This window comes from Suillus subalutaceus (genome assembly GCF_016647625.1).
Source record: "Suillus subalutaceus strain FC151 chromosome Unknown DFJ58scaffold_2, whole genome shotgun sequence".
In the NCBI taxonomy this organism is placed as follows: Eukaryota; Fungi; Basidiomycota; class Agaricomycetes; order Boletales; family Suillaceae; genus Suillus; species Suillus subalutaceus.
In genome coordinates this window covers 138,390-161,676 of record NW_024540251.1, presented here as the reverse complement: position 1 = coordinate 161,676, position 23,287 = coordinate 138,390, and the positions used below count along the sequence as shown (strand labels likewise).

The window sequence follows — 23,287 nt, the reverse complement described above, 5'->3', positions numbered from 1 at the left end:
TCAAAGGGGTCTGAGATCTGAAGTTATCTAATTTAAAAAGTAGGCCGGGCAGGATTCTGGAAGCCGAACAGTGACCAGTTAAGTAACCGCAACAGTTACCAAATTTAGAAAAGTACACGCATCCCGAACTTCGTTGGCGGTCATGACTCATGATGGCGTCGAACATTGAACGATCAGGGGCTTGCCTTAGGTGCGCATTGCAACAAATATTAAGCCAGTGCTGCGGATGGATACGCTATATAGCGATCAAGACAAACACCGTTCCAACGATGCAACCATTCATCATTCCTAAGCCAACCTAAACAATGATGACCACCCAGCAAGCGTCATGTATGCTCTGGGCAAAGGGATATTTGATTCTACCTCGACAACGCAGAAGGTGCAGGTGTCGGGGATTGTACCATGGATGCTCGTGGATCAGGACATAACTCTCCTCTACACCGACATCCACAACCAGAGCCGCACACATTTGACATAGCATCTCGCCAACATCCCAAGTGAGTGACGTGGAGGCAGTTTCCACAGGTGCGTGAGAGGCCTGAACACCTAGCGTGAGTCAACATCATCAACGAGTGTCACGGTGCAATACCTTTCACAGGTAAACGACACAAAGAGCACCGCGGTTTAAGGGTCCTTAGTACACAACATGAACATGTTTCTAAGTGGGGGTCAAGGGTGCGATTGCATTTTCCACAGGCATGCTGCACATCTACTAAAGTCATCAGTTGGCACGCGAATCTTCCATTTTGCTGCGCACCGAAGATAGCCTCTCGGTTATTGGCATGAAATGTGGTTATTTTGGCACTCTTCAGCAGTTCAAGTCGCTTGTTCAGGAGCTGCCATCTAAAGAGCATCTCCGCATATGCAAGAACATGGCACTTGTACTGAGCAAGGATCTGTTGATCATATGCGGCTGGCCTAAATGATCGTGATGAGTGAAGATCCGCTCACTACGCAAAAATACATATCGTACATTTCTTCAATAGGTTCTTCTTTTATGACCAACCTCTTTTCATGGATTACTTGCTTTGGGCTGATAACCTGTGAAAAAGTCGGTCGACGCCCATGCACCGCCGGTGAAAGGGGCCCGGCAGGCGCAAGTGTTGACAAGACAGGTGTATCTGACCACGATTTTGAAACTGGTGACATCAACGTCGACGATTTGCCTCGTCTTGGTGAGTCCAGATTTGGTAGCCTCAGTACCACAGAACCTGCACTTTCGCTCCCAGACAACGGCAAGGGCGTAGGCATTGGGGTCCTCGTCGGGAGTTGAAGGGTATCTATCGATAGAGGCGTCGAGATGCTTTCCTGCACGCCAGACATAAACTGCCGCATGCTGCCAGTATTGAACAAGCTTGACCACGAACCGCGGGAGGAACTAGACAACGAGAGCGACGAAACCATGAGGGGCGGAGCTGTTGGAGATGTCGATGAGAGCCGCGGCCAACCGGGAGAGAGGGCTGCCGCACGCGGGCCTTTCCGCCGCACAAACGAGAAGTAATCTTCTTCGGGGGTTGGTGAAATTGACGACGGGTCACTTGCAGAGGGTGTATTTGGCACTGTAATATTATCAGAGAATGCTTCGATGAGCGAATAGAAAAAACTTGCCAGTATCAGGAAGCGAAGCAAAGGCTCTGAGTAGGATTATACCAAGCATTGCAAGCATCTGCACGTCATGGCTTGCACAGTACTCCTTATACCTGTGGGAATCCAAGTCAACGCTTGAAATACTGCGTAGGACAAAAACATACAGCGAATCAATAACTTTCCGTGCAATCTTGCTTGGACCTGCACCCTTGGTCACTGATGCGGGGAACAAGCCTCTTAGTGTCCTCCATACTCGTTCATGACTCCATTGCCCATGTTCATGCGCAATTTTTGCGTTTGCTTCGCATATAGCACTTACGCTCTCGCCGTCGTGGCCAAACACATATGCCTCTGCGACTCTCCGCTGAGCAAATGTAGTATCCGTTGGACCTTCAATAAACACAGTGCTTTTTCGTGTAAGAACCGGCACCTTGGCATAATTCGGGTTGGCTGTTGGAAGGGAACTGGCTGAAGTGGCCATCGACTCGCGTCGCTTGTGGTGATGATGATGTGAAAAGGTAAGGAGGTTGGTCATTATGCGCATGGTCGTGTCGTTATCGCCAGACGACTGTGAAAGGGAGTCCAGCAACCTGTCACGATCGATCGCAGCCATATCAAGCCTTCGGACCGCATCAGAGAGCAATGCGGGAGATTGGAACAACCTCTGGGCAGAAGGAGACGAGCGTGATGCTGGAGTCGTGGCCGGAGAAGCCGACATCTCGTTCATGGGATTGCGCACTATCCGGGGCGGTGCACGGAAGAAACACACCAGTTCTCCTGATCTGATCTTTAACGTACGCTGAAGATGACCTAGCAAAGTACCAACCGTTCGGCCCAAAGACACCTTGTGAGGTCCTTGGTTCTGCGAGATTTTTGTTGTTCCTCAACAACGAAACCGTAAAATCCCTTGACTTTCTCCCTCCCTCTCCTTTCCGTGCATTATCCTCCTCGTCCTCCTCGTTGGATGACTCCGAATCAATTCCTCTCGGGATGCCAACTCTCTCGTCTTCATCCCCGAAAAGTAAGAATCTCAGACAGGCTTCAAGACATGGTCTTCTTCTGTCTCGAATACCTCTCAACCGTCTCAACATAAATGCGCGACTTTGCATTGAAACTAGGGGGTTTCGCTCAAGATCAATGTCAGGTACGCCAGATTGAGGGTATGCCTTAGGAAATCGAAAGGAGATGCGTATGAACACGCTGACAGAAGATGACTCTCCCCATGGCCCATGCAGTCCAAGGGTACATGTACGTCGCTTGGTAAGATCGTGCTACGAATATTAAGCAATTCAACGGATGCGGTCAGAGAGATGAAAGAAACCTTTTCAAGCTTTATTTTGGACGTCTGCAGCTTCGTCAGGGCAGAAGTAATTCTACGCACCGAGATCAGTAACAACAAGGAGAGTCAATAGGTTTACTTACTCATCTTGCAAGCTCTGCGTTCCATCTCCGTCTATGATACGACTACCACTCCGTTTCCTCTTCTGGCCCGGTGGAACGCTCTCGTCGCGCTTCACTTTTCGTTCTCCTGAACTTACTCTACTTTCTGGTCTGGAAGTGCTGTCCTCGCGCCGTTCGCCGACCTTTATACTCGCAAGCCACTGTAACGCGTCCATTCTCGCAGATCTGCCACCAAACGCATGTCCACGCGTCATCGTCATCGTTGCGGGTGTCCCAGGAATATGTTGAACGTGCGGCTTCAGCGTAGTGCCGTGAATACTGAACGCGGCTGATCCAGGAGCGTCCAGAAGCAGTGCACCGCGGCCCCGTGCTGCAGATCCATGGTGTGGTTGGAGTACGGGATTATGATCCTTGTCCCTGCTCGCAAGAACACTGGCGCTAGTAATTGTAGTTGTTGGTACTCGAGAAGGAAGCGTACTCGCTCTCACTTCAGCCAGGATTCCACGATGCCCAATGGGTGCTGATAGATGTGACAGGTGCGCATCAGTTGCTGCTGGCGGGTGACGGAAAGACTTGTCCGTGAAGAAACGTGAACGTTGCAATTGAGGGTGCGAAGGTGCTTGAGTGGTAGCCGTATGACCGACTTTCTGTGAAATAGAAGATGTTATGCACCGAACACACTGGTACATAGCAGATAATTGAGCACCTCCATAATTTCAGTATCAACTGGCCAAAATCTGAGAGTTCTGTCCTTGGACCATGTAATAAGGTGGTAGTCTCCTCCCTCTGTTGGCACCAAATTACACGATGATCGACGTCTGAAGTGTGTGCGCTCACCTAGTCCTCCCTTCCTCCACACAAATTCTTTCACTACATCTGCATGTCCTTCAAACACCTCTACCGGCGTTCCAATCTCACTCCCCTCCAGTGTGTACATTTCAAGGGTCGTATCCCCGCGCTGTGGTAAGCTCAATACGCCGTGTCCGAAAGGAAGGTTTCGAGCGCGCCAGACGGGGTAGTGCGTTGAAATTTTTGAGCGTGGTTCAATTTCGGCTTGCGAGGACTGATTGAAGGAGAAAGAAGGAGCATCATGCGCGTCCCACACTTTGATTGTTTTGTCAAGAGAGCAAGTAACGAGGTCGTGTATCCGCTCATGCGCCCAGTCTATACCATAAATCTTCGCAGTATGCGCCTTTATTCGCGCAGTAGGAAGCGAACCTTTCTATTAAGTTGATTAGCAAATGACTCCAGGAGCTATAGACCCCAGAAGATAATATAGCGAAGGCGACATACCCGGCGGTCCCATATTAGAACTTCATTCATATGTGAGGATGCCAAAACATTGGAATCCTGTCGGTTCCATTTCACCTGCGTACCTCCAGCTGTGCAAAACATCACATTTCAACGTGCGAGTACAGTCTCGAAAACACTTGCCATTGAACGCGCAGAGTCCTGTGATAATTCAAACTACATTTGATGATGATGGTTAAAAAACGTACCTAGCACAGGTTTCCTCGGCTCCCTTAGATCCCAAGACCACACCCAAGCATCAATGCCGACACTAGCTACGATGTCGGGCTCCTTGGTATGCCAGTTAATGTCAGTGATGGCACGATAATGAGAGTGAAGTATATGTTCGATGGACGTCTTTCCGACCATCATAAGGTTCCATATAAGGCTTCAAGTTTTCTGTTAGTCAGAGGCTCCAGTTACAACAGTATAGATGGGAGCTCACAGTTTCTCAGACGAGGTAGATACAATGTACTCTGCGCGAGCACGGTGCGGGTTCCATTGCACGTCTGCGACGTCCCACGTTCCGCCTTGAGGAAGGAAACGCGGCACCTCGAGGGGTGCGTCGAGGTCAATAATAAACAAACCTCGGCGACTTCGCACTATTGAGAATCATTCGGCACGACATATGCTGACTCACGCTGCAAGGACGATGTCTCTGCTCGCAGGGCTGATACTCATCTGTATACTTTGGTCAAGAGACTGCCTTTTTGATGACACGAAGGAAACGCACGTTTCCGACTGCATCCCCGACAAGTTCCTTCATGTCTATCTGAAGATTTCTCCGAAAGTTGTCACCATCTTCGGGCGAAGAAGATGGATGCGCTGTCTGTGTCGTACCAAATGATAGTACATCACGATAGGAACCAAGCCCAGCGGACATTTCTTGCGTATGATCATAAAGTGGAGGAGCCCATGACGGACGGCGTGCTGTTAGTAAAGACAAGGAAGAGGGAACGGGTCCGACGTCTCTGTCTGGTGTAGCACTTTCGTTTGCAATACGAATCCGTGCTGACTGCGAAGGTCCTGTATGTGCAGATTGTGACTTGGACGATGAGCGCGACATCACTTGCCGAGCCAATTTGCAGTAAGTGCCCCCAATATAACGCCATGTCACGTGAATCACTCGAAAGTTCAGCCTGACTACTTAAGTTGTGACAAAGCGATTCATATAGTCAATGTAATAAGATACTGCTATGACGAGATGAGTGGTGGTTAATGATTATGCAAAGCAGTGATAAATGTGTAGTGTGTTAGTGCGCGGTATCCAATCAACATGACTATAGATACGCCCTGGAGGATCTGCGTGCCATCTGCACAGAAGAATGTTAATATGAGCAGCACATGAAGGAGACAAAACCCACCTCGACGACCTTCCACCCTCCTGTAACCTCGTCCGCTAACTCCTCGCGAACGCGCGTTATCACTGCGGCATATACACACTGTTCCACTCGGTTTTCAGCGCCGACAACGATTTCACGCGTGGCTGCATTGCGGAAGAGGAGAACCTCTTGTGTCGAGAACGTCACAACAAAGACAGGGATAGAGGAGTCGAGAATCTTTCCATCGGAGACCTGGAAATATTCAGTATTTCATGTCTGCATGGACGGGAAATAATAATACTTACATCTACCGACCGGATATCAAGCACTTTGCTATCACTCACGAGGCCCTGGCGGAGATATTGTTCCATGGTCGCCCAAAGAACATTGTAGGTCTAAAAAGGGAGTTTGTTTAGCCTTCGAAATACGATTCCGATCGTATACACTCACCGCTTCACTGCACCACCTAACAAGCGACTCCCTATCTGCACTCAAGTACGCATCTACGACTTCAGGAATAATGTATTCTCTCAGTTCCTTCTCGAACGCTTCCCTCGAAAAGTTCGGATCCAATGCACGGATCATCCGTGTCACCTGTGCTGTTTCGTTCTCCTCGAACCAAGACCCAATCGTACTGGTCACAGCGCGAAGCGGTGTAACGAGGGGAGACTCCGACTCTTCGTACGCGGCATGTAGCGAAGATAAACGTTGCATCACAGGATTCGTGGATTTGAAGTTCTCCCAGGCCTCAGCACGGGGTGAGGTTTTAACGGAGACCAGTGCTTGGCCTGCTCTGTAGACGTCATGCTTGTTATTACCAGCACACATATTTCACTTCCAAACAACGCACTCCAGGTTCTCCTCCATTATTCGACGTCCACTTAAGCCCGCCTTCTCAAGACGTTTTTGCCTGCGTCGTCTCCGAGCTTCCTTGTCTTCGAATCCAGCGTGCTTTGCAGACCCAGAGTCATCCAGGGCATCAACGAGAGTTTCTGCAAGAGTTTTGTAAGCAGCCGTCTGACGGATGGGCTCGGTTGTAGTGGCAATGGTACTAGAGAGGGACGTTGTTGCTCGCGAAATCTACCGAAATTTAGTTCTTGACACCAGATAGTTAGAAGTAAGCCACACGCACTGCGCGCATAATTTCGCTCTCTTCCATCGTCTTCAAAGCCTCTGATACCGCATCTCCGACCTTGACACCCGTCTTCTTCAGCTCCTCCGCTGCTGCCCTCAAACGAGGGTTCTCTTTTATGCTGGACGTCAACTATGTGCGGAATCGGATGTTAGATTTGACCCAGATATGAGAGGAATTAAAAATACAGACTCTTGCACGCTCATACACTTCCCTCGCCCGTTTCATGGCCTCCGAATCCTGAAGCTTGTCAACGTCACCCTGAAGTTGTTTGACGTTTTCTTGGAGCTCCCTGTTCTTCCGGAGTTCATCACGAAGGACATCAACAAATGTTTGAAATGGTGATTTCGGGAGTTCGTCATATCTTCGTGATGAGGAATGGAAGGAACGAGATGCGGAAGTGTTTGTAGGTCGCGACAGAGGATTGCTGACTGGAGAATAACGAGACAGCGAGGAGGACGCTACATCTGATCTATGCACAAGCAACGAGCGCGCACGCTGACCTGCAACGAAGCTACGGAGATGACGGGGAAGCATCACTTTCAGCGACTAAAGAACTCTCAGGACAGTCTCAAAGAAATTGTTAAAAATCACGTGGTCACGTGATGGCATATCCTGCAGCAAACTTTAATTTCAAAGACGGTATCATGCATGCATTGACGGTCAACCGCAACGACTACTTACAACTGGAGACGATTGCATGGATTTATTATAGGCATTTAGGGATCATACTAATACATGGATTAGAAATTAGCATCATATTTTGTCTGCAAGACTTTCATGCTGAATACTTCTAGCTGGAGCAGACGCGAGCCTCGATCGTAACTTAAAAGCTGGCCAACCTACACATATACTAACCCCGCCGAAGGGGATTGTGCATTGACTGATATGTGCGTCCTGGGCGGTTGTTCTACGTGATCTCTTTTTGCGCGGCATGATGTATCAGGAAGATGTCATCGTCATCATGCTGTCACAACGACATAAATTCTCCAGTACGCTCGACAGCCCGGCCTTGTTGAGTTGCAAGGGTATCTATGCAGCTAAAACGTCACAAAAGTCCTGCTCTCGGAACATACTTGCGGAAGAAAATTACATTCGAAGCGTACATCAACCGTACATGCGCAGAAATATGTGTAACAAGATCAATGAAATAAAGATACATCGCGAGGAGTTTACAACGAAACTAGAATACAATAGAACCAGACTCTACGTATACGTAGGGAAGGAGATGGAAGAACGGAAGATACGTGCTAGACTCAGACTGAGTGCCGCACCAATAAGGGTGGAAAATCAACAAATCGAAGATGATGATGGAGAGAATGAGAGGAGAGGAATAAATGTACGTGCCAGGGATGAATCCGTGATGAGAGTGTGTGACTCCAATGTGTGTCTCGTTCCAGTCAAAATAATTACGGATCGAGGAGGTAGTAAATCTGATAGATGTGTGCGTAACAGTGACGGTGGCCATAGTAGAATGTCGTCTAGTAGGGTAGTGAAGACCAATTAGTTTGTCGTCGAGATTGGGTCGTAGGGGACCTCTGGTGTCGAAGACACGCGACGTGGTGTAGTATGCGTAGACTGGAAGTGGCCTTCGACTTCTTGGGGGGTGAAGTTCCGGGTCGTAGGGGACAGAAGGAGGCCGTCGTCCGGATTGGTCGTAGGGGACCTGACATCGGACATATGCTGTGCGTAGCTGTGTGTTAGCGCGAAGGCGGCCTTGAATCACTTGGGCTGTGGGTGAGCCCAGATCGTAGGGTTCAGTGAAAAAGGCCAATACATCTGACTCCGCGTTGCTGTTTGGGATCTAGGCTGTCGAAGCAGAGGGGTTGCGAGAGGAGGCAGCTTGAAGTGTCTGGTGTCGCGCTTCGTAACCAGGAGCAGAGGCTTCAGCTTCAAGGTGGAAGCAGGGCGATCGCCGATAGAGAGCGTTTCCATATTTCGAGTCAGCGCTTCGATGGGGCAGCCGGGTTCAGGAAGAGCAGCGCCAGGATCGGTAGATGGACTATCGGAAAGAGAGAGCGGCTTCATACGTCGGGTCACTGCGTCCATAGAGTAGGCGGGTTCAGGGAGCAGAGGACAAGGAATGGTAGTAGATGTATTGTGGCGGTTGTTGACTAGAATGAGTGGTCGGAGCTTGGAAGTATGAGGCGGGTCATCGAGAGTGAGAGCTGTCATTTTTGCAATTAGAATGTCAAACGTGGGTTCTAGTGCATGTTCCTTCCGAGGCTGTGATTCAGAAAAATCGTCCTAGAGACTCAAACGTCAGGTAATGTGAAAACTGAGGATGCGCTCCGTCTTACCTCGTGAACGGTGCTTTCATCACTAAACGATTTACAGTCGTTGGCGTCCGAGGCATCGTCCGAGAAGACATCAGTAACCGAGTCATCGTCATGGGGTACAAGAGTAGTGGCAGTGGAATCGATAGACAGGCGTTTGCAGTAGAGGTCCGGCGAAGTGAGAGTGATGCAAGTATTAGAACACGTGATTGGGGCGGACGTTGTTTTCGTTGATTCGATTAAACGCGATGGAGATGAAGTCGGAGATGGCTGTAAATGATACGGTTCGACAGGCTTAGGCGTAGCGATGGTGGTGTTGTTATCAGGGGTGCAAGTATAAATTGGAGCGGATATTGTTTCCGTCGATTCGATTAAACGCAATATAGATGAAGTCGGAGATGGCTGCAAATGATACCGTTCGACAGGCTTGGGCGTAGCGGTGGTGGTGTTGTCATCAGGGGTGCAAGTATAAATTGGAGCGGATATTGTTTCCGTCGATTCGATTAAACGCAATGGAAATGGAGACGGAAATGGCTGCAAATGAGGTTCAACAGGCTGAGGCGTAACGGTGGTGGTGGGGTCATTAGCGGATGGAGGATTAGAGTCGGCGTCGGCGTCCTTGGGAAGGGCGGGCAAATGCTTGGGCTCGTTGCTGAGGATCCTCTGTGCAGCTTTGTCGGCGGCGAGAACCAGGGTGATCGTCGACAAGCAGACAGAGTATACAGCGAGGCCAGCGGAAGCCTTCTCTGCTTTGGACAGGACCTGAGCGGTGTTGTCGACGACAGCCCGTTTGAAGCAAGAGACCGTAAGGAAGCCAGTGACGGCGACGCGGGAAGTAATGGTCATGGCAGTAGAGAGAGTCATGGTAATGAACGCTGATTGAGAGAGGTGAAGATCGTAAGAATATGCTGGTGGTAAACTGAGGGAGGGAAATATTTGCGAGGGCACCCCATATTTATACTCCTGGAAGTTGCCTAGAAAATCAAGGTCTGTGTACGAGCGATAAACAGAATCGATCGCGACGCGCTCGTCACGTGTTCGGAAAATCAACCAGTATATAATCTCGCGTACATAGTTCCAGCATCTGAAGTTCCCCCGTGTGTCGACCGAATTAAAGCAGAGTGCATACATCGGTGTCCTATTCACCGTAATTGCCACAGAGTGGGGCTTCCCTCCGCCTGTATGCCGATCCTGCCGATTTTGGCACACAAGTCTGCACTATACAGTAGGCCACGCGGAACCCTGGTAGACGTGGTTTCGGAAGGCCGCTATCATATAATAACAGTCCCCCGAACCTCCGTGTACGAAGGGAATGATGGAGAGAGGTGGAGTGAAGTGACAAGACGGCGAGGATAGGTGATGGCGGTGGTGATGGTCAGGGCGTGTGCGACAAGTGAGTCATGATGCATGAGTTCCTAGGTCCCTACGATGGCCATTCCCGGGTACTGTCCCCCCAGTACTTGCAATCAATAAGGTTTTCTACTTCTGCTAGATTGCGGCGTGTTGTGACCTGGCACAGACCTCCCGTCGACTACGAGTGAGGTGGGATACACGAGCCCCTTTCGACCATGCATTGCGGGTTACTAGCTGCATGATACAAACTCGCAACTCTCTGCTACCGTTGTGAATATCAGGAGGAACATCACCGAAAGTGATTTAAGTAGCGCAATAGTGGAGTGATGGCCTTCTTGGACGGGAGACAAGACTTGACATCTGAGGGTGGCAGCGCATGTCATTCGCTCACATATCACAGGCAAGCCCTTGAACCCATCCTGAAGGCCTGAGTGAAAGATGGAAACTCAGGGGAGCTGGACAAACGGAATGAAGAGACCAACAAGCAACAAACTCTCTATAACGACGACACTGTGAAACCCTTGAGCGATTATCATGGCACTTCATTTGCATGAAATCAAAGCATCTGTACGGAACAACATCAGAAACGGTACAGGACGTACACACAACTGAGCAACTAGATAACCACTCCTAACCTCCCAAAAGGAGTGATCAATCAAGAGGTGGAGAGCGGAGGAGCATCTGGCAGAGAGGCAAAGATCAAGTTAAGTGGGGCGTCGTTTGATTGGCCTCGTCCAAAACTGTAGCGAGAATGGAGCGTCCGACTATGGATCGCCCAGAAAGCGCCTCGAGACTGGTCTGTGCACTTCGGTATCAACATACATGACATACACACAGCCAACATCCGCTGCTTTATCTGCGCGCTGAGCTTCAATGGCAGTCTGCTGACTCTCTCCAGGAGCCCACTTCGATGTGTCTTCTTGACCGAAGAATGCACAGGCCTTCGATATTCCCATGTCCTCAGACAAGTCGCTGTATCCATCGGGAGTAACAATGTTGAGCATGAGAAGAATACGAGCATCGACGTTACTGCTTCGCCAGCAGGCATGGTGGGTTGAGGAATATCTGGAAATTAGTCGTAAGGGAAGTTTGGAATCATGGCCGATGTACTGGGATTCGAGCCAACCGAGGCTTTCTGTACATCTAGATAGCATTCTCCTAACTCCATGCAGTTCAAGGTTTGAATGACAATTGTCGGTAACAAAGACATCCATTCGAAGAATGCAAAACCTTGTTCATTTGGCAGATCAGTTGTGAATCATCAGGCCTTGAGGAGAGGAAAGGAGACGGAACATGATGCACGATGGACCATTGACACGAGTGAGGACAGATATCGACAAATGCAAATGATTTAGAGGGCGATTTCGGGAGCTCGGCATGTCTTCGTGGTGATGAATGAAAGGAACGAGATGCCAAAGTGTTTTAGATCGTGACAGAGCACGGCTGAGTGAAGAATAACGGGGCAGAGAGGAACATGCTACACCTGATCTGTGCGCAAGCAGCGAGCGCGCTGCTTACCAATGAATTCGGGATCCTGACTATTGAACTGGTCAAAATAAAAATAAAATGCGGTCACGTGATGACCTATCGTGCCAAGCACATGCAGCAAGATCTCCTGCAAGCAACTGCAGGTAATATTCTCGCTTGGTATCGACATTTCATTTACTATATATCACACTCCTTTATACCGTTTCCACATATCTTGAAATCTGTCCTTGTCGTTATCGTTCCCTTGTCCTTCCGTTGACACATCCCGTCTATCCGTACCGTAGTTATATCAAACCCGAGTTTATACCATTCTCCCTGTCTCTTCAGTGCCTTACTTAGAGTTTATCCGAAGTAATACTTACATTAAATACGAGCTACCGTGACCATACTACTACGCGGTCTAGACACCTTAGTGTTCTTGGACCCCGAATCCTAGACTCTTACTCTATCATTCAACCAGCAGCATTCCTCCTAACTGTGTCGTTGCCTTCGAGCTGCAAATTATTAACCAAAATTTTGTTTCATTGTTAGCAGTCTGGTAACGATCAACACGAAGTAAAGTAAATGGAAGAGTTATAAAATGACAGTCGAGTGCCGCTACGACTGTGTTCCGAGTTGTTTCATCGCAAGTAGAAGTTTGGTACGAAGTAAGTAAATGGAAGAGTTATAAAATAACAGTCGAGTCCCGCCACGACTGTGTTTCGAGTTGTTGTTTCATCGTAAGTAGAAGTTTGGTACGAAGTAAGTCAATGGAAGAGTTTATAACAGTCGAGTCCAGCTACGACTGCGTTCCGAGTCCTCGGCTCATAGATCCGACCAACCGATGGATCTCGGCTACCTTTTGCTCTGCATTCATCTAGATAGTGGGGATGTGTTAATGATGATCCACAACGGGAAAGCAATGTTCCTTACCTTGAGAAATCCAAGTAGTTTCTCAATTTCCCCATGATTCTGAGTGACTTCATCGTCAGCATGCTCGCTGGGGACTGGGGTAGGGGCAGGTGTGAAGACACGCCGAGGGCGATGAGAGAATTGGCGAGTGCGGTGGGGTGTTGCTAGAGGAGCATACGATACTCTGGATACCTTGGAGGTATGCGAGTCATGTTTCGACTGCGGTGGCTGTAGAAGATGATAAGATACGAATAAATCTGCTTCCGCGACAATACTCACTGGGTGATCTGGTGGAGTGTGGGACGAGGGAGCGGGTGGGACAATACGGACGTCATTTGGAGTGATGGTATGGGCTGGTGGGATATCCAAAATGAAGCTTGCTGAAGTGACATGGGGGACGATGAGGCTCGGCTCGACGGTCCTCTCGACTTCCTGACGTGGCTTGGAATCTTGCTCACGACATAACTGCCTTCCTTGCGCCGGGGATAACTCGCCACTGGCTCCGTAATCTTCATGGTCCTCGGTAGGAACGAAAACTTCATCATCCATCCACTTCCTTGAGCTCGCGTTGGAGCAATCGTCCAGGTCTTCGTGACTGCCGCCTATCCAATCATTGTTGGGTACCCTCAACATAACATGACCTGGGCGCCATTCTATTCCACTATTCCCGCGAATCCAGCCGCCGGCCTGCCACTTCCGCTCATCGTTGCCTTCCCAACCCTGACGAACTTCCAGGAATTTCGCCCAGGAAGGCACGTAGTCATCGGAAAAGCCTTGCCATAATTCGCACTCGTGGGCATCGATCACATTCAAGAAGTGATCGAGGTGAATGCTTTGCTCGTCCGCTACCATGTAGCGCCAGTAATTGCAGAGATAGTCTTCCTGCGTACACTGACGGTTCAAGAAGGAAAGGTCGAGCCACGGTTCCTTTGGGTTCGAACTATTGAGGTTTGCAAGGGGCTTCTGAGAGCGTCGCTTTTTGTTTTTCTTACGCATGGTTGAAGAGTGCTTGGACCGAGAAGAGCGCTGAGTCGTCAAAGAGATAGCAGAAGGATGAGATAAGTCATCGGTAGGGTTGGTCGAAAGGTCCGTGATGCGCGAGGCATTGAGTCCAGATATCTGAGTAGTCGATTTGGAGATGGGGGAGGTGTATGGGGTGTATGGGGTTGGCACACGACGGAGAATTTTCTCTGCGCTGGATGGTTTCTTCTTGAAGAACATGGCAGAGAATAATTTGAGATAAATGAGAGCTCAAGGTGGTGGATGATAGAGATGCTTTCGATGGGAGAGAAATTTGGACCCGGCATTGGTCCAGCTTTTATGGCGAAATATTGTGTGGACACAAACGTAAGGTGGACCTGGTGGGTTGTGGATTGAATAGAATGAGGAGTGGATTTGATTATACCTGAGGTGGGCCATTGAGTGGAAATTCATTTTCGGATTCAGCGGATGTCTCACTTACGGATGTCTCACCTGTGGTCACAATTCTAAGGGAATTGCTTCCACATGACATCATAGAGCAAAACAATTCCGTTAAACAATCATTGACTTTGATGGGAAAATCGTTCGGTGGACGATATTGATGATGATTCGAGTCCGAGTCAGCTCCAGTGGACAAAGTAGTTGACAGACGTTACCTCAGGCTTCAACGAAATAGCAACACCAGCCTCCTCAGGCATTTCGGTTTGCACATATTTTGATCGAGACCAATCGAGATTGCAAACATATTCCCTCCGAGGGGCTCAATGTAAATTGTGGCCTATGGGTCAGTTGAGAAATACCTTCTGGCATCCCTAATGGTCAATCAATCTATATGCATCGTGTGGTACCTTCAACAGGAGGAACCACCCAGACCACCTCATTATCGATTGCTCTCAGCGTTCAACCGTTTCATCAGAGAGCAAGTTACCACCCAGCCGCCCACCACTGGACGCACCTACAAGTGCGTCTTAACTTGAATTCTAACCCGAAGCCTGTGAGATAAGAGAGACAACGTCAACATATCAAATAGCCACCCAGCTCATCAGAGATGGCATACACATCTTCCGTTACTTTGACCAACATCGAGGAGCCGGAAATCATTGTGTCAGCAACGGCATAACTTTCCGACAGCGAGTCTATTAGTGTATAATACGAGAGGTGTTCATTAGCTTACTCAAAGCAACATAAATATTGACAGTCGGATGACTGATCCGATATCGGGAAAGCAGAGCGCGCATGCCCCATAATCTCCTACGACGCCTGTTGCGTACCCCCACGTTCACTCTTTCCCCATCCTTTCTCGCGAAGCTCTTCCCATACGCTGTCCATACCCACTGCCACACGCTGTTGGATGCTTTCAAACGAGTCGAGAGCAGGCCGGACATCCAATGCAAAACCGGGGTCCCCGTTAAGAGTAGACGGTGCAGAGTAGTAGTCGATGACATAGCGAACCTCCGTTCCATCGCGCGGACGACGTACTATCCAATCATGGCGATCGAATGGAGGTTCAGTGCTGTGATACTGATGTCAGCATTTAGTAAACACATAGCAGGGACAAACCTACTTGAATCTAGAAGGAAGCAGCCAGCCAGCCAGCATCCAGAACCTTGCCTTTGGCGACATCTCGCCCGGACGTCCTTTAAAGCGAGCAAGATGCGGCTCCTCGTCACCCTCCCTGAGAGGTAAAAAAATATCAATAATCATAATCTGCATAACAAGCATACAACGCACTGTGCAACCTTCCTCTCCCACTTCAACACTTCTCCCCAAGCTCTTTCATTCAAGAAATTGTGTATTTCCACTACTGTCTCAACATGCTCCGCGGGCGTATCCAAACCTTTTCTTACCAGCGCATTATAGAACTGCTGAGGGGATGGGTATTCCCATGTTTGGCGCGTGTCAGTTCTCGTTTCAGCATCCACCACACGCGGTATGGATGACATAGTACGCTCAGTCGGTAGCGCTACAGATTGCGGGTATATGGGAGTCTGAGGGAGATTGGGCATCTGGTTTGTGGGATTCAACGTATTAAGTGAAGAATGATCGATGGGACATCCACCCGAGGATTTTGCAACAGGTGGGTTGTTGTGCTGGATTGGACAGCCAGTGCTGGGCATGTCATGCATTGGGCACGATGACGGTGGAGAAGAGCGCATTACAGTTGCGGGAGGCGGCGAGGAGATTGATTGTCCCATGGTAATAGAAGCAATTGGGCTACTTCGAATATTGTTGTCGTATGTTGAAATCCAAGACGCACTTTGTTCGGTGCATAGAACAGGAAGCGACTTTGAATATTTACGAGATTGACATCAGCCAGCCGGAACAACCCGCACTGAAGCTTGAAGTACGACGGGTTGAAGGTTGAAGCCAAGGGCGTACTTAATCAGACAAGGCATAAAATTTCAATATTTCGGGTATATTAGGTCTGCCTAGGGGAGACCGTCATGCATAAAAGATACAGCAATCGACATTAAGAACAAAAATTAGCGCCGTCGATATGTAACAACACTAGATTTCACTCCGGTCCATGTCTGGATCATCAAACCACCAGACCCTATTCTCTTGTGCTTCGTTATACAATCGCACCTCCTCCGAGTCGATAGACCCTACTTCATCTTCATCGTCATCGGGCTCCACAAATTCATCCCAATCCACAGTCGCAATCACTTCCCTAAAGCCTTGCACTCGATCAGCCGGTAATTCTTTGCACTCTACGAGTCGGAGCGTGTGCATGCCGGCACCACGTTCGGCCCGCATTTTCATGACATCCCGCAGCGTCTCTTCAGGATCCCCTTCGTATCCGATCAAAAAACAGCCATCCTCGAGCTCTAGAACCCTGAGGGAGGGATGTGGAATATCCCCTCCGGTGATCTCCAGTGCATGGATCAAGTCTTCAACCCAGATGCCCTTCATATGCATAACTTCGAGGTCCGGGAGGCAGACGGACCCAGCGCCCCAAAAATCTTTTCCTGCAAAGTCAAACTTTGACAAATAGAGTGTTTGAATCCTGTCCTGCGTGACCATCCGACGGATATCAAATATGATGCTCGGGTCGGGGTCCGGGGATATGTTTATGTTATAGTGGTACATAAATTGAAGCGACAGTCGTATGTCATCGTCATCAGGATTCCAGCAATCTGTAGGATTCATCGCCGTCGATGTGCTAAACTGGACACAAAAAGATCGTCGTGTATGGCGGATGGCACGCATGGACCGAATGATGGAACCAGAACCAACAGGATGCATGCCCATGGCCGAAAACAGATCAGAAATGTCTTGAAGGCCTTGAACGTCTCTGAGACTTAGCGCGATCTTGGCGTCGACGGGAAAGGTTAGTTGCGCGAAGAGAGAGATGGCGGTTCGGATCGTGGAGGAACCTAGCGTGATAGTTCTCAACCGAGCGAGTGGCACTTTTTCGAGGAGCTTCGTTTCCTCGGGAATTATGAGAAGCCGCTCAAGCGTAAGGTGCTCCAATGCAGGCATACGTCCCAAAGCTGACAGGAGCTGCGGCAGGGTAGGAAAGGATTTCTCATTTGTTCCTCTGACAGATAGAGTTTGAAGCCCGCTGAAAATATGCGCTGACCAGCTTAAGTCAAAACTCGTCAGTTCAACACTCCGAAGTCGAGGTGCTTGTCCTTGAAATATGGTGTTGGATATGGGTGAGGTTTCGGGCCACATCGCGAGCGGCTTGCGGAAATCGAATATTTCAAGCAATGGTGCGGATTGCGATGACAACAATTGAATAATGCGATCGCAATCCGGTTGTAATGAGCGAAATCGGAGAACTTTGATTCGAGGTAGGTGTGAGAGGACTAGCTCCAAGCAATCTTGTAGCGAGACCGGCGATTTGTACGTGACGACCAAAGGAAGGTTCTGCGACCTCTCAAACATGATGCCTAGCCAACGAGGAGAGGATGAATGGATGAAAGTCCAGAGAGCTGGGCACTGGAAAGCGATTGTGCGCCAGTCTTTGCAGACGTGTGTTAAGGCTAGACAAGCAGGGATATTATCGCTCGCAGATCCATCGAAACGCTTCTCTTCTTCAAAGTGTTTGAAGACCATCACAAGAATCTCGGTCGGAAGACGAGAAATGGGGATTCGTCTATTCCTGCGAGAGCGAAGGACGCGCATGGACTCGGCTAACACCGCAAGTTCTTCGTCGATGTCAGTGGTCGCACTTCCAGACAGTGTTGTTACTAACCCGTTAAATCAGTTATAACTTAACCCGGTTATAACCGGTTAAGAGGTTAGTTATATGGATCTGTGATTTTGGGAGGGTTAGTAGGGTTAATGTACTAGGAGTTAATTGGGTTAATTGGGGGTCACCAAACTTTTAATCGTTATCATCAATCTCTCCGATTCTCTCTGTGCCAGCGTCCTGGGACTGTATTACCTCTCCAAGCCGCTCCGATGGGTAGGGAGAAGTCCTGGATGTGGGATCATTTTCATCAGGGGACTGCGAAGGTTGACAAAGTGCACTGGCAAGCACGCTGTAAATATTGTGTCAATGTGAAGGCTAAAGATCTCGCAAATGCTGATCAACAGGCTGTTGCACACGGAATACTGCAGGCTGTCAGAACTTTCACAATTTTGACGCAGGAAGGTGAGTTTTTGTCAATTGATGCCATGTAACATAAATGATTAATGTATACCGTATAACGGACTCAAACAGCATGCGACAATGTCCCTTATATATTGCCGGAAAGGTCGAAATCATGGCAAAAGGAATACATATCGGGGTTAGGACAAGTAGTTGAGGTTGAGGATGACATCTCAGGCATTTCGGATTCGGAAAGTAGCAGGCAGCGACAAATTCGTTGCTTCTTCAGTCAGAAGAGAATGTTTCGCATCCGCGACATGTTCAATTGGTCTGTTGAGGTTGGATGGGACGATTTTTGGTTCCAGGGTGTGAAAAACATGGAGAGTGAGGCTTTATTCTACGAGCTAATGTCACGCCTGCCCGAGGATGAAAAAAGTACTAGTAGGAATGTCCCAGGGGAGTCATCAGGCATGGGAAATAGTCCATCGAGTTCAATCGTGATTGACGACTCAGAGTAGCTAGCACTTTGAAGTAATTAACTGTTTTTAACCCCATTAACCCCAGTTATTTCGCGGTTAATTCAAATCAAGACGCACCAGTTATAACCTATTCAGTTATAACCCGGGTTAATAACAACACTGCTTCCAGACGTTACATCGGCCATTGGAGATAAAAGGGTTGACATGAAGGACGTGTGGGGCGGAGTCTTCAGTTGAGAGCAGGCGAAACCTCGGTTGACTGCAAGTACGGTTTGAAATATAGGTTTCACAGATCAGTGTTGCTACGGATTCGAGCAAGGATTCAGGGATAAGAATAATAGCGGATCTATATCAAATAGATATTCTCAGTCGTAGCACGCAATGATGCAGACATCTGATATATTACCTGTGTTAAATAGCCTTACGCAGCATAAGCATAGGTTAGATTCAGATGTCAAGCAACAGTAAAATGTCTTACCTCGGCCGTAGCACGCGATAACGCAAACGTTTGCAGAGGTTAGAGTTACAAGACTATATCTGCAGAATTCAAGCTACTGCTTAAATAGATGAGAAAGCGGGCCTTGCTGAGACCGTGGCCAGTGGAACGAAAATGCGGCTGTGGATCCAAGGTAACAAAAGTTTCAGCAGTCACAATAGACAAACAATGTAACAAGAGCGCATAATGTAAATGACAAACCATAGGATAACGAGTTCTGCCAGTCTGCAGACTGAGTCAGTGGATTCAGTAGGTATTGTTCCTGAACGAAACTAAGGAGGTACTACTGATCGGAGTTGGCGGGGGTCCAAAACTATATCCGTCGGCTCACTATCATTACTATCATCTCCAATGTCACACGGTGCTCCCTCTGTCGCGATGGCGCTTCAATGGTGTCAAGTCTTCGACGATGTGTGGACTCCCCTTGAGCCCCATCCCTAAGATTTTGTGACCGTCGACTCTACCACCTCGACACACACACGCACTCTCCAACACGTTGTGTGAGATGCTCAATTCGCACTGGGCATCGAGAATGCTACTGCGCATATCCAGGCTGTGTCACTGTCCCTCTGGTCCTAAGACAGGACGCCAGTGCTGATTTTCGTCTCTTATTTGTCTACCTCGACAGTAGAATGGTACCGGCTCACGACGGCCACGGGATCATCTTCATCAATCTGACTATGTGGTTCCTTGGAACGAACCTTGAACGAGCTGAAGATTCTCGCGCAAGTTCCTTATAATATATATTTGATACGTCGGTGACGATTGATTGGTGATAATTCACCAGCCACGGCTGGTCTAGCACTCACCCAGGTTTATGATCTCGTAGATACAATGGCATTATGGTCATAGAGTTCAGGATCGCTCAGAGCTGGTATTAAGAAGTTCTTCAAATATGTGTTGCATATTCATTGTACACTTTGAAATATTAATAAAACTCTCGACGGTTTCCATCTTACTTCCGGGCCCTAGTAGCAATCGCAAGAGGGAATTGCGGACTGCACGTTGACCCTAGTGGTAAGGACAGTGGAGTCGTAGTCATCATCTCGGACGGGGGTGGTAAATATGCCTGCGTCGACAGATTTGTGCAGGTTAAGCATCAACCGAGAGATGAGAGTCACGGACATGCTAGAGTGCATAGTCAGAGTCAATCTGTGTTTACCGTACTAGATACTTACCAGCTAGTAAATGTAGCTAGACTGCCTCTGGTGGTATTCTTGCCAGTCGCCAGCAGTAGTTAGTCAATCTGATCATAAGAAGCGGGTGTGTGCTCACTGAACCACACTGAACCAAAGAGTGAGCGTGTGATTTGACAAACATTTCATCAGTAGACTCACGTAGTACGTCAGAATGTTGGGTAGATTAGCCAATGTCATCACCCTGAAGGAATGTGGATTAGATTTATTCGAATTACTGTTTCCCTAGCAAGCTCACGCGAAATACATTGCGCCTGCGTTTACTTAGATCAATGTTTACGATATTGATGCAGAGAAAATTACCATCTTGAAATATGATATCAAGCATATTTCTCCTCGATGTTGCTAGAGACAGTCCTCTAGTTTTGCATATCCTGCAAATTGTGAGGCCAAAAATGAGCAATTCATAGACAAGTAGTGTCACCCATCCCAGCCCAGGACCTGCAATTTAATTAAGTCATAGCATTATGTTCCATGCAAATTCGACTCCGAATTTACTAACTGATGGCTCTGCAACATCTTTTGAGCAAGCACGCGGAACAGTGAGGAAGATGGCGCACATCTCTTCTGAATATGACTCATAGCAATGAGTAAATCCTGGCACGACGATACTTGAATGTAGTCCGAACGTTCCTGCCTATAAACCATAAGTAGACTCCCAGGGTGAAAAGGCTCATGCGAACACGTACAGTCACTCCCCCGAAAGCAAAAATAACAATAATCATCCAAGTAAGGAGGCGTTTGCTACGGCAGTAGAGAGCATAAGTGCGAATAGTCAATATAACTGGAAATGTCAGTACAAGTATATAATTCTCACCATAAAATTCTACTCACGGCAAACGAGGATTTGTTGGACAAAAAAGAGTAGGTCTCTTGACATTAAATATTTCTGACAGCTAGGATTTTGTTGAGCAAAATAACACATATTGAAGAACCAGAGTTGAAACCTCTGGAGAAATAAGAGATGAGCCTGCCAGCTGGGTATGCGCATAATAAAACCATAGAACCTCATCTGAACTGGGCAGAAGATACACAGATAACATATAGACATTGCCGAGCAGAGCGACATAGCGATTGACGAGAAATAATATTGCAGATAGTGCTTTCGGACGACACCAGATGAAAGTGATTTCATCTGTGATGGTTGCCATATGGTCGTATATCAGAATACCTAGAATATTTTGTTATCGTCTTGAGGACAAGATAGAAAGTCATAGTACTGTCTGCCACGAGAACGGCATATAACTTGAAGTTCATCGACCTGAGGATGCTCAAGTTCAACTTGAATGGCCAGCAAGACACATCAAATCCGTGCAATCATACTCACGTCTGCTGCACTTCACTGGAATCCATTACGCATTACGATGAGATAGAGCACAACAAGGAAGGGTGTTGATGAGAGGGCATCTGACACTGTTATATATCCACCCTGTGTTGACGTTTGTTCTCGCAATCATGCGATCAGGTACTATGCATACTACTAGGCATACACAATCACACACACTGGCAGCTAACGTCACGGACTGGCGTGCTGAATGCGTCATGTGCATGAGTCATGACATCGATGACTAGTACTTCCGACGGATTCCTTATCCATTGACAGACCAACTTGAAGCGCTATCCTTTGGGACGACGCCCAGGAAGCCCAGCCCAGGGAAGCCCAGTCTAAGGTAAGGGACCTCCGGGCTTTTTGGATTTGAAACACAACAAGTTCAACATTCCAAGGATAGACCTGTGGTACTGCATGCACCATGACAATGGATCCAAGATAAATCGGTATGCAGCGACACGACATGGTTTATAATCTAAACAAGGATAGTTAGCCGACAATAACGGCAAGATGAGGTCAATTCTCAGACGAACATATCGATAACTTCAACAATATTATAATTGACCAATATTTATTTGCTGAATGGATAGTGTGAAGTCGGAGGACTCTGATTCGAGGTAGCTGTGAAATGTTCGAATTGTACAAGTAATCTCGTAGCGAGACCATCACATCACACACGGCGAACAACGATGCGCTCTTCGATCTCTCAAGCATGACGCTGGAGTGGTACCCCTCCAGCGCTGCGGGGGGTGGTGATTGCCACCCTTTGCGCAGCTTAGTCAGTAGGAGTACAGCCTTCGGGCGTTGTCGTAGGTAGCATTCATCATTAGGTTGAGGCCACACAAGCTTCCGTCTGCCAGAGGCAGGTACATTGTCGGTCGCGCCAGTCCAGCGCCTAGCCAATGAGGAGGGTCATAAATGATGTATGTCCAAAGAGTCGGGCTCTCAAGGGCGACTTGGCGCCGGTGCCTGCAGATGTGTGAATACCACACAAGTAGGGCCCAGGGGCACTTTTGGCCGGGTGACTCTGCCACTCTTCTATGAAGTGTCTGAAGACTGGCGAGAATCTTCGGTGAAAGGTCAGATACAAGAGCTGGATGATTGCTGTGCGAGCGAGGGATGCATACATCGACCTGGGGAGGTGATAACGTCGCAATGAAAGGCCTGCGGGACGGAGTCGTCAGTCAAGTTTTGGGCCTTGGCGACATCAAAAGTATGATCAGACTTTTCAGCATCCGCCGCTCAAGTGGGGGTACAGTACCACAAATTTCCGAACACCAACTCTCGGTACTTTAGGTCTATATCAAACCTCCTACGACCTTTGCCCGCGAGCTACAGCGAGGTGAAGTGAAACATGCCAACTTACCTGGCTGGCCAAGTGCTAATTTTTTGATAGGAACTCGCCACTCGAGTAATAACGGCTGAGCCTATAATCAAAGCCTGATAAGTATCAGAAATTGACGTTCCGAAATATATAGACAAGAATTACTCACCGTGTAGGCTCTTCAATCGTCTGTTGACTGTC

General features: G+C 48.3%; 10 protein-coding genes across 10 annotated transcripts; 1 reads left to right on the top strand and 9 right to left on the bottom strand.

Annotated features, from left to right (window-relative positions):
• Positions 1–95: 95 nt before the first annotated feature.
• DFJ58DRAFT_176781 (uncharacterized protein) lies at positions 96–5,342 on the bottom strand. The gene is made up of 17 exons (XM_041379053.1): positions 5,012–5,342; positions 4,919–4,959; positions 4,724–4,873; positions 4,488–4,666; positions 4,423–4,440; positions 4,282–4,370; positions 3,826–4,210; positions 3,695–3,765; positions 3,010–3,635; positions 2,909–2,960; positions 2,414–2,858; positions 1,752–2,364; positions 1,609–1,700; positions 974–1,559; positions 758–918; positions 590–709; positions 96–538 (listed from the first exon to the last, which is right to left on the bottom strand). Exons 1-17 carry the CDS (start codon positions 5,159–5,161, stop codon positions 360–362), a joined length of 3,957 nt encoding a protein of 1,318 aa, XP_041250782.1. The 5' UTR covers positions 5,162–5,342; the 3' UTR covers positions 96–359.
• Positions 5,343–5,425: 83 nt separating this feature from the next.
• On the bottom strand, positions 5,426–7,287 carry DFJ58DRAFT_694142 (uncharacterized protein). The gene is made up of 7 exons (XM_041383427.1): positions 6,925–7,287; positions 6,733–6,864; positions 6,451–6,680; positions 6,051–6,393; positions 5,906–5,995; positions 5,643–5,852; positions 5,426–5,591 (listed from the first exon to the last, which is right to left on the bottom strand). The coding sequence occupies exons 1-7, from the start codon at positions 7,267–7,269 to the stop codon at positions 5,559–5,561; spliced, it is 1,383 nt and encodes a 460-aa protein (XP_041250781.1). The 5' UTR covers positions 7,270–7,287; the 3' UTR covers positions 5,426–5,558.
• A 1,037-nt stretch (positions 7,288–8,324) lies between these two features.
• On the bottom strand, positions 8,325–9,304 carry DFJ58DRAFT_754373 (uncharacterized protein). Its single transcript, XM_041387997.1, has 2 exons — positions 9,033–9,304; positions 8,325–8,979 (listed from the first exon to the last, which is right to left on the bottom strand). Exon 2 carries the CDS (start codon positions 8,905–8,907, stop codon positions 8,455–8,457), a length of 453 nt encoding a protein of 150 aa, XP_041250780.1. The 5' UTR covers positions 8,908–8,979; positions 9,033–9,304; the 3' UTR covers positions 8,325–8,454.
• Positions 9,305–10,921: 1,617 nt separating this feature from the next.
• On the bottom strand, positions 10,922–11,865 carry DFJ58DRAFT_754372 (uncharacterized protein). The gene has a single exon (XM_041387996.1). It carries the CDS (start codon positions 11,573–11,575, stop codon positions 11,126–11,128), a length of 450 nt encoding a protein of 149 aa, XP_041250779.1. The 5' UTR covers positions 11,576–11,865; the 3' UTR covers positions 10,922–11,125.
• A 762-nt stretch (positions 11,866–12,627) lies between these two features.
• Positions 12,628–13,961, bottom strand: DFJ58DRAFT_720921 (uncharacterized protein; the record flags this gene model as incomplete). The annotated part of the gene is made up of 3 exons (XM_041384752.1): positions 12,628–12,705; positions 12,762–12,968; positions 13,020–13,961. 3 exons carry the CDS (start codon positions 13,959–13,961, stop codon positions 12,628–12,630), a joined length of 1,227 nt encoding a protein of 408 aa, XP_041250778.1.
• A 1,011-nt stretch (positions 13,962–14,972) lies between these two features.
• DFJ58DRAFT_649423 (cytochrome c/c1 heme-lyase) lies at positions 14,973–15,916 on the bottom strand (the record flags this gene model as incomplete). The annotated part of the gene is made up of 3 exons (XM_041381528.1): positions 14,973–15,234; positions 15,286–15,396; positions 15,453–15,916. The coding sequence occupies 3 exons, from the start codon at positions 15,914–15,916 to the stop codon at positions 14,973–14,975; spliced, it is 837 nt and encodes a 278-aa protein (XP_041250777.1).
• A 201-nt stretch (positions 15,917–16,117) lies between these two features.
• Positions 16,118–17,922, bottom strand: DFJ58DRAFT_754368 (uncharacterized protein). Its single transcript, XM_041387995.1, has one exon. The coding sequence runs from the start codon at positions 17,850–17,852 to the stop codon at positions 16,230–16,232; it is 1,623 nt and encodes a 540-aa protein (XP_041250776.1). The 5' UTR covers positions 17,853–17,922; the 3' UTR covers positions 16,118–16,229.
• A 605-nt stretch (positions 17,923–18,527) lies between these two features.
• Positions 18,528–18,779, top strand: DFJ58DRAFT_649419 (uncharacterized protein; the record flags this gene model as incomplete). Its single annotated transcript, XM_041381527.1, has 1 exon — positions 18,528–18,779. A coding segment is annotated over one exon (252 nt), but the record flags the coding sequence as incomplete, so codon positions are not given.
• A 1,320-nt stretch (positions 18,780–20,099) lies between these two features.
• On the bottom strand, positions 20,100–21,952 carry DFJ58DRAFT_754353 (uncharacterized protein). The gene is made up of 13 exons (XM_041387994.1): positions 21,760–21,952; positions 21,653–21,693; positions 21,440–21,603; positions 21,267–21,330; positions 21,122–21,216; positions 20,993–21,069; positions 20,935–20,942; positions 20,736–20,873; positions 20,671–20,686; positions 20,574–20,616; positions 20,512–20,520; positions 20,415–20,452; positions 20,100–20,364 (listed from the first exon to the last, which is right to left on the bottom strand). Exons 1-13 carry the CDS (start codon positions 21,783–21,785, stop codon positions 20,205–20,207), a joined length of 879 nt encoding a protein of 292 aa, XP_041250774.1. The 5' UTR covers positions 21,786–21,952; the 3' UTR covers positions 20,100–20,204.
• DFJ58DRAFT_754352 (uncharacterized protein) lies at positions 21,953–22,458 on the bottom strand. The gene has a single exon (XM_041387993.1). The coding sequence runs from the start codon at positions 22,225–22,227 to the stop codon at positions 21,973–21,975; it is 255 nt and encodes an 84-aa protein (XP_041250773.1). The 5' UTR covers positions 22,228–22,458; the 3' UTR covers positions 21,953–21,972.
• Between the last annotated feature and the right edge of the window lie 829 nt (positions 22,459–23,287).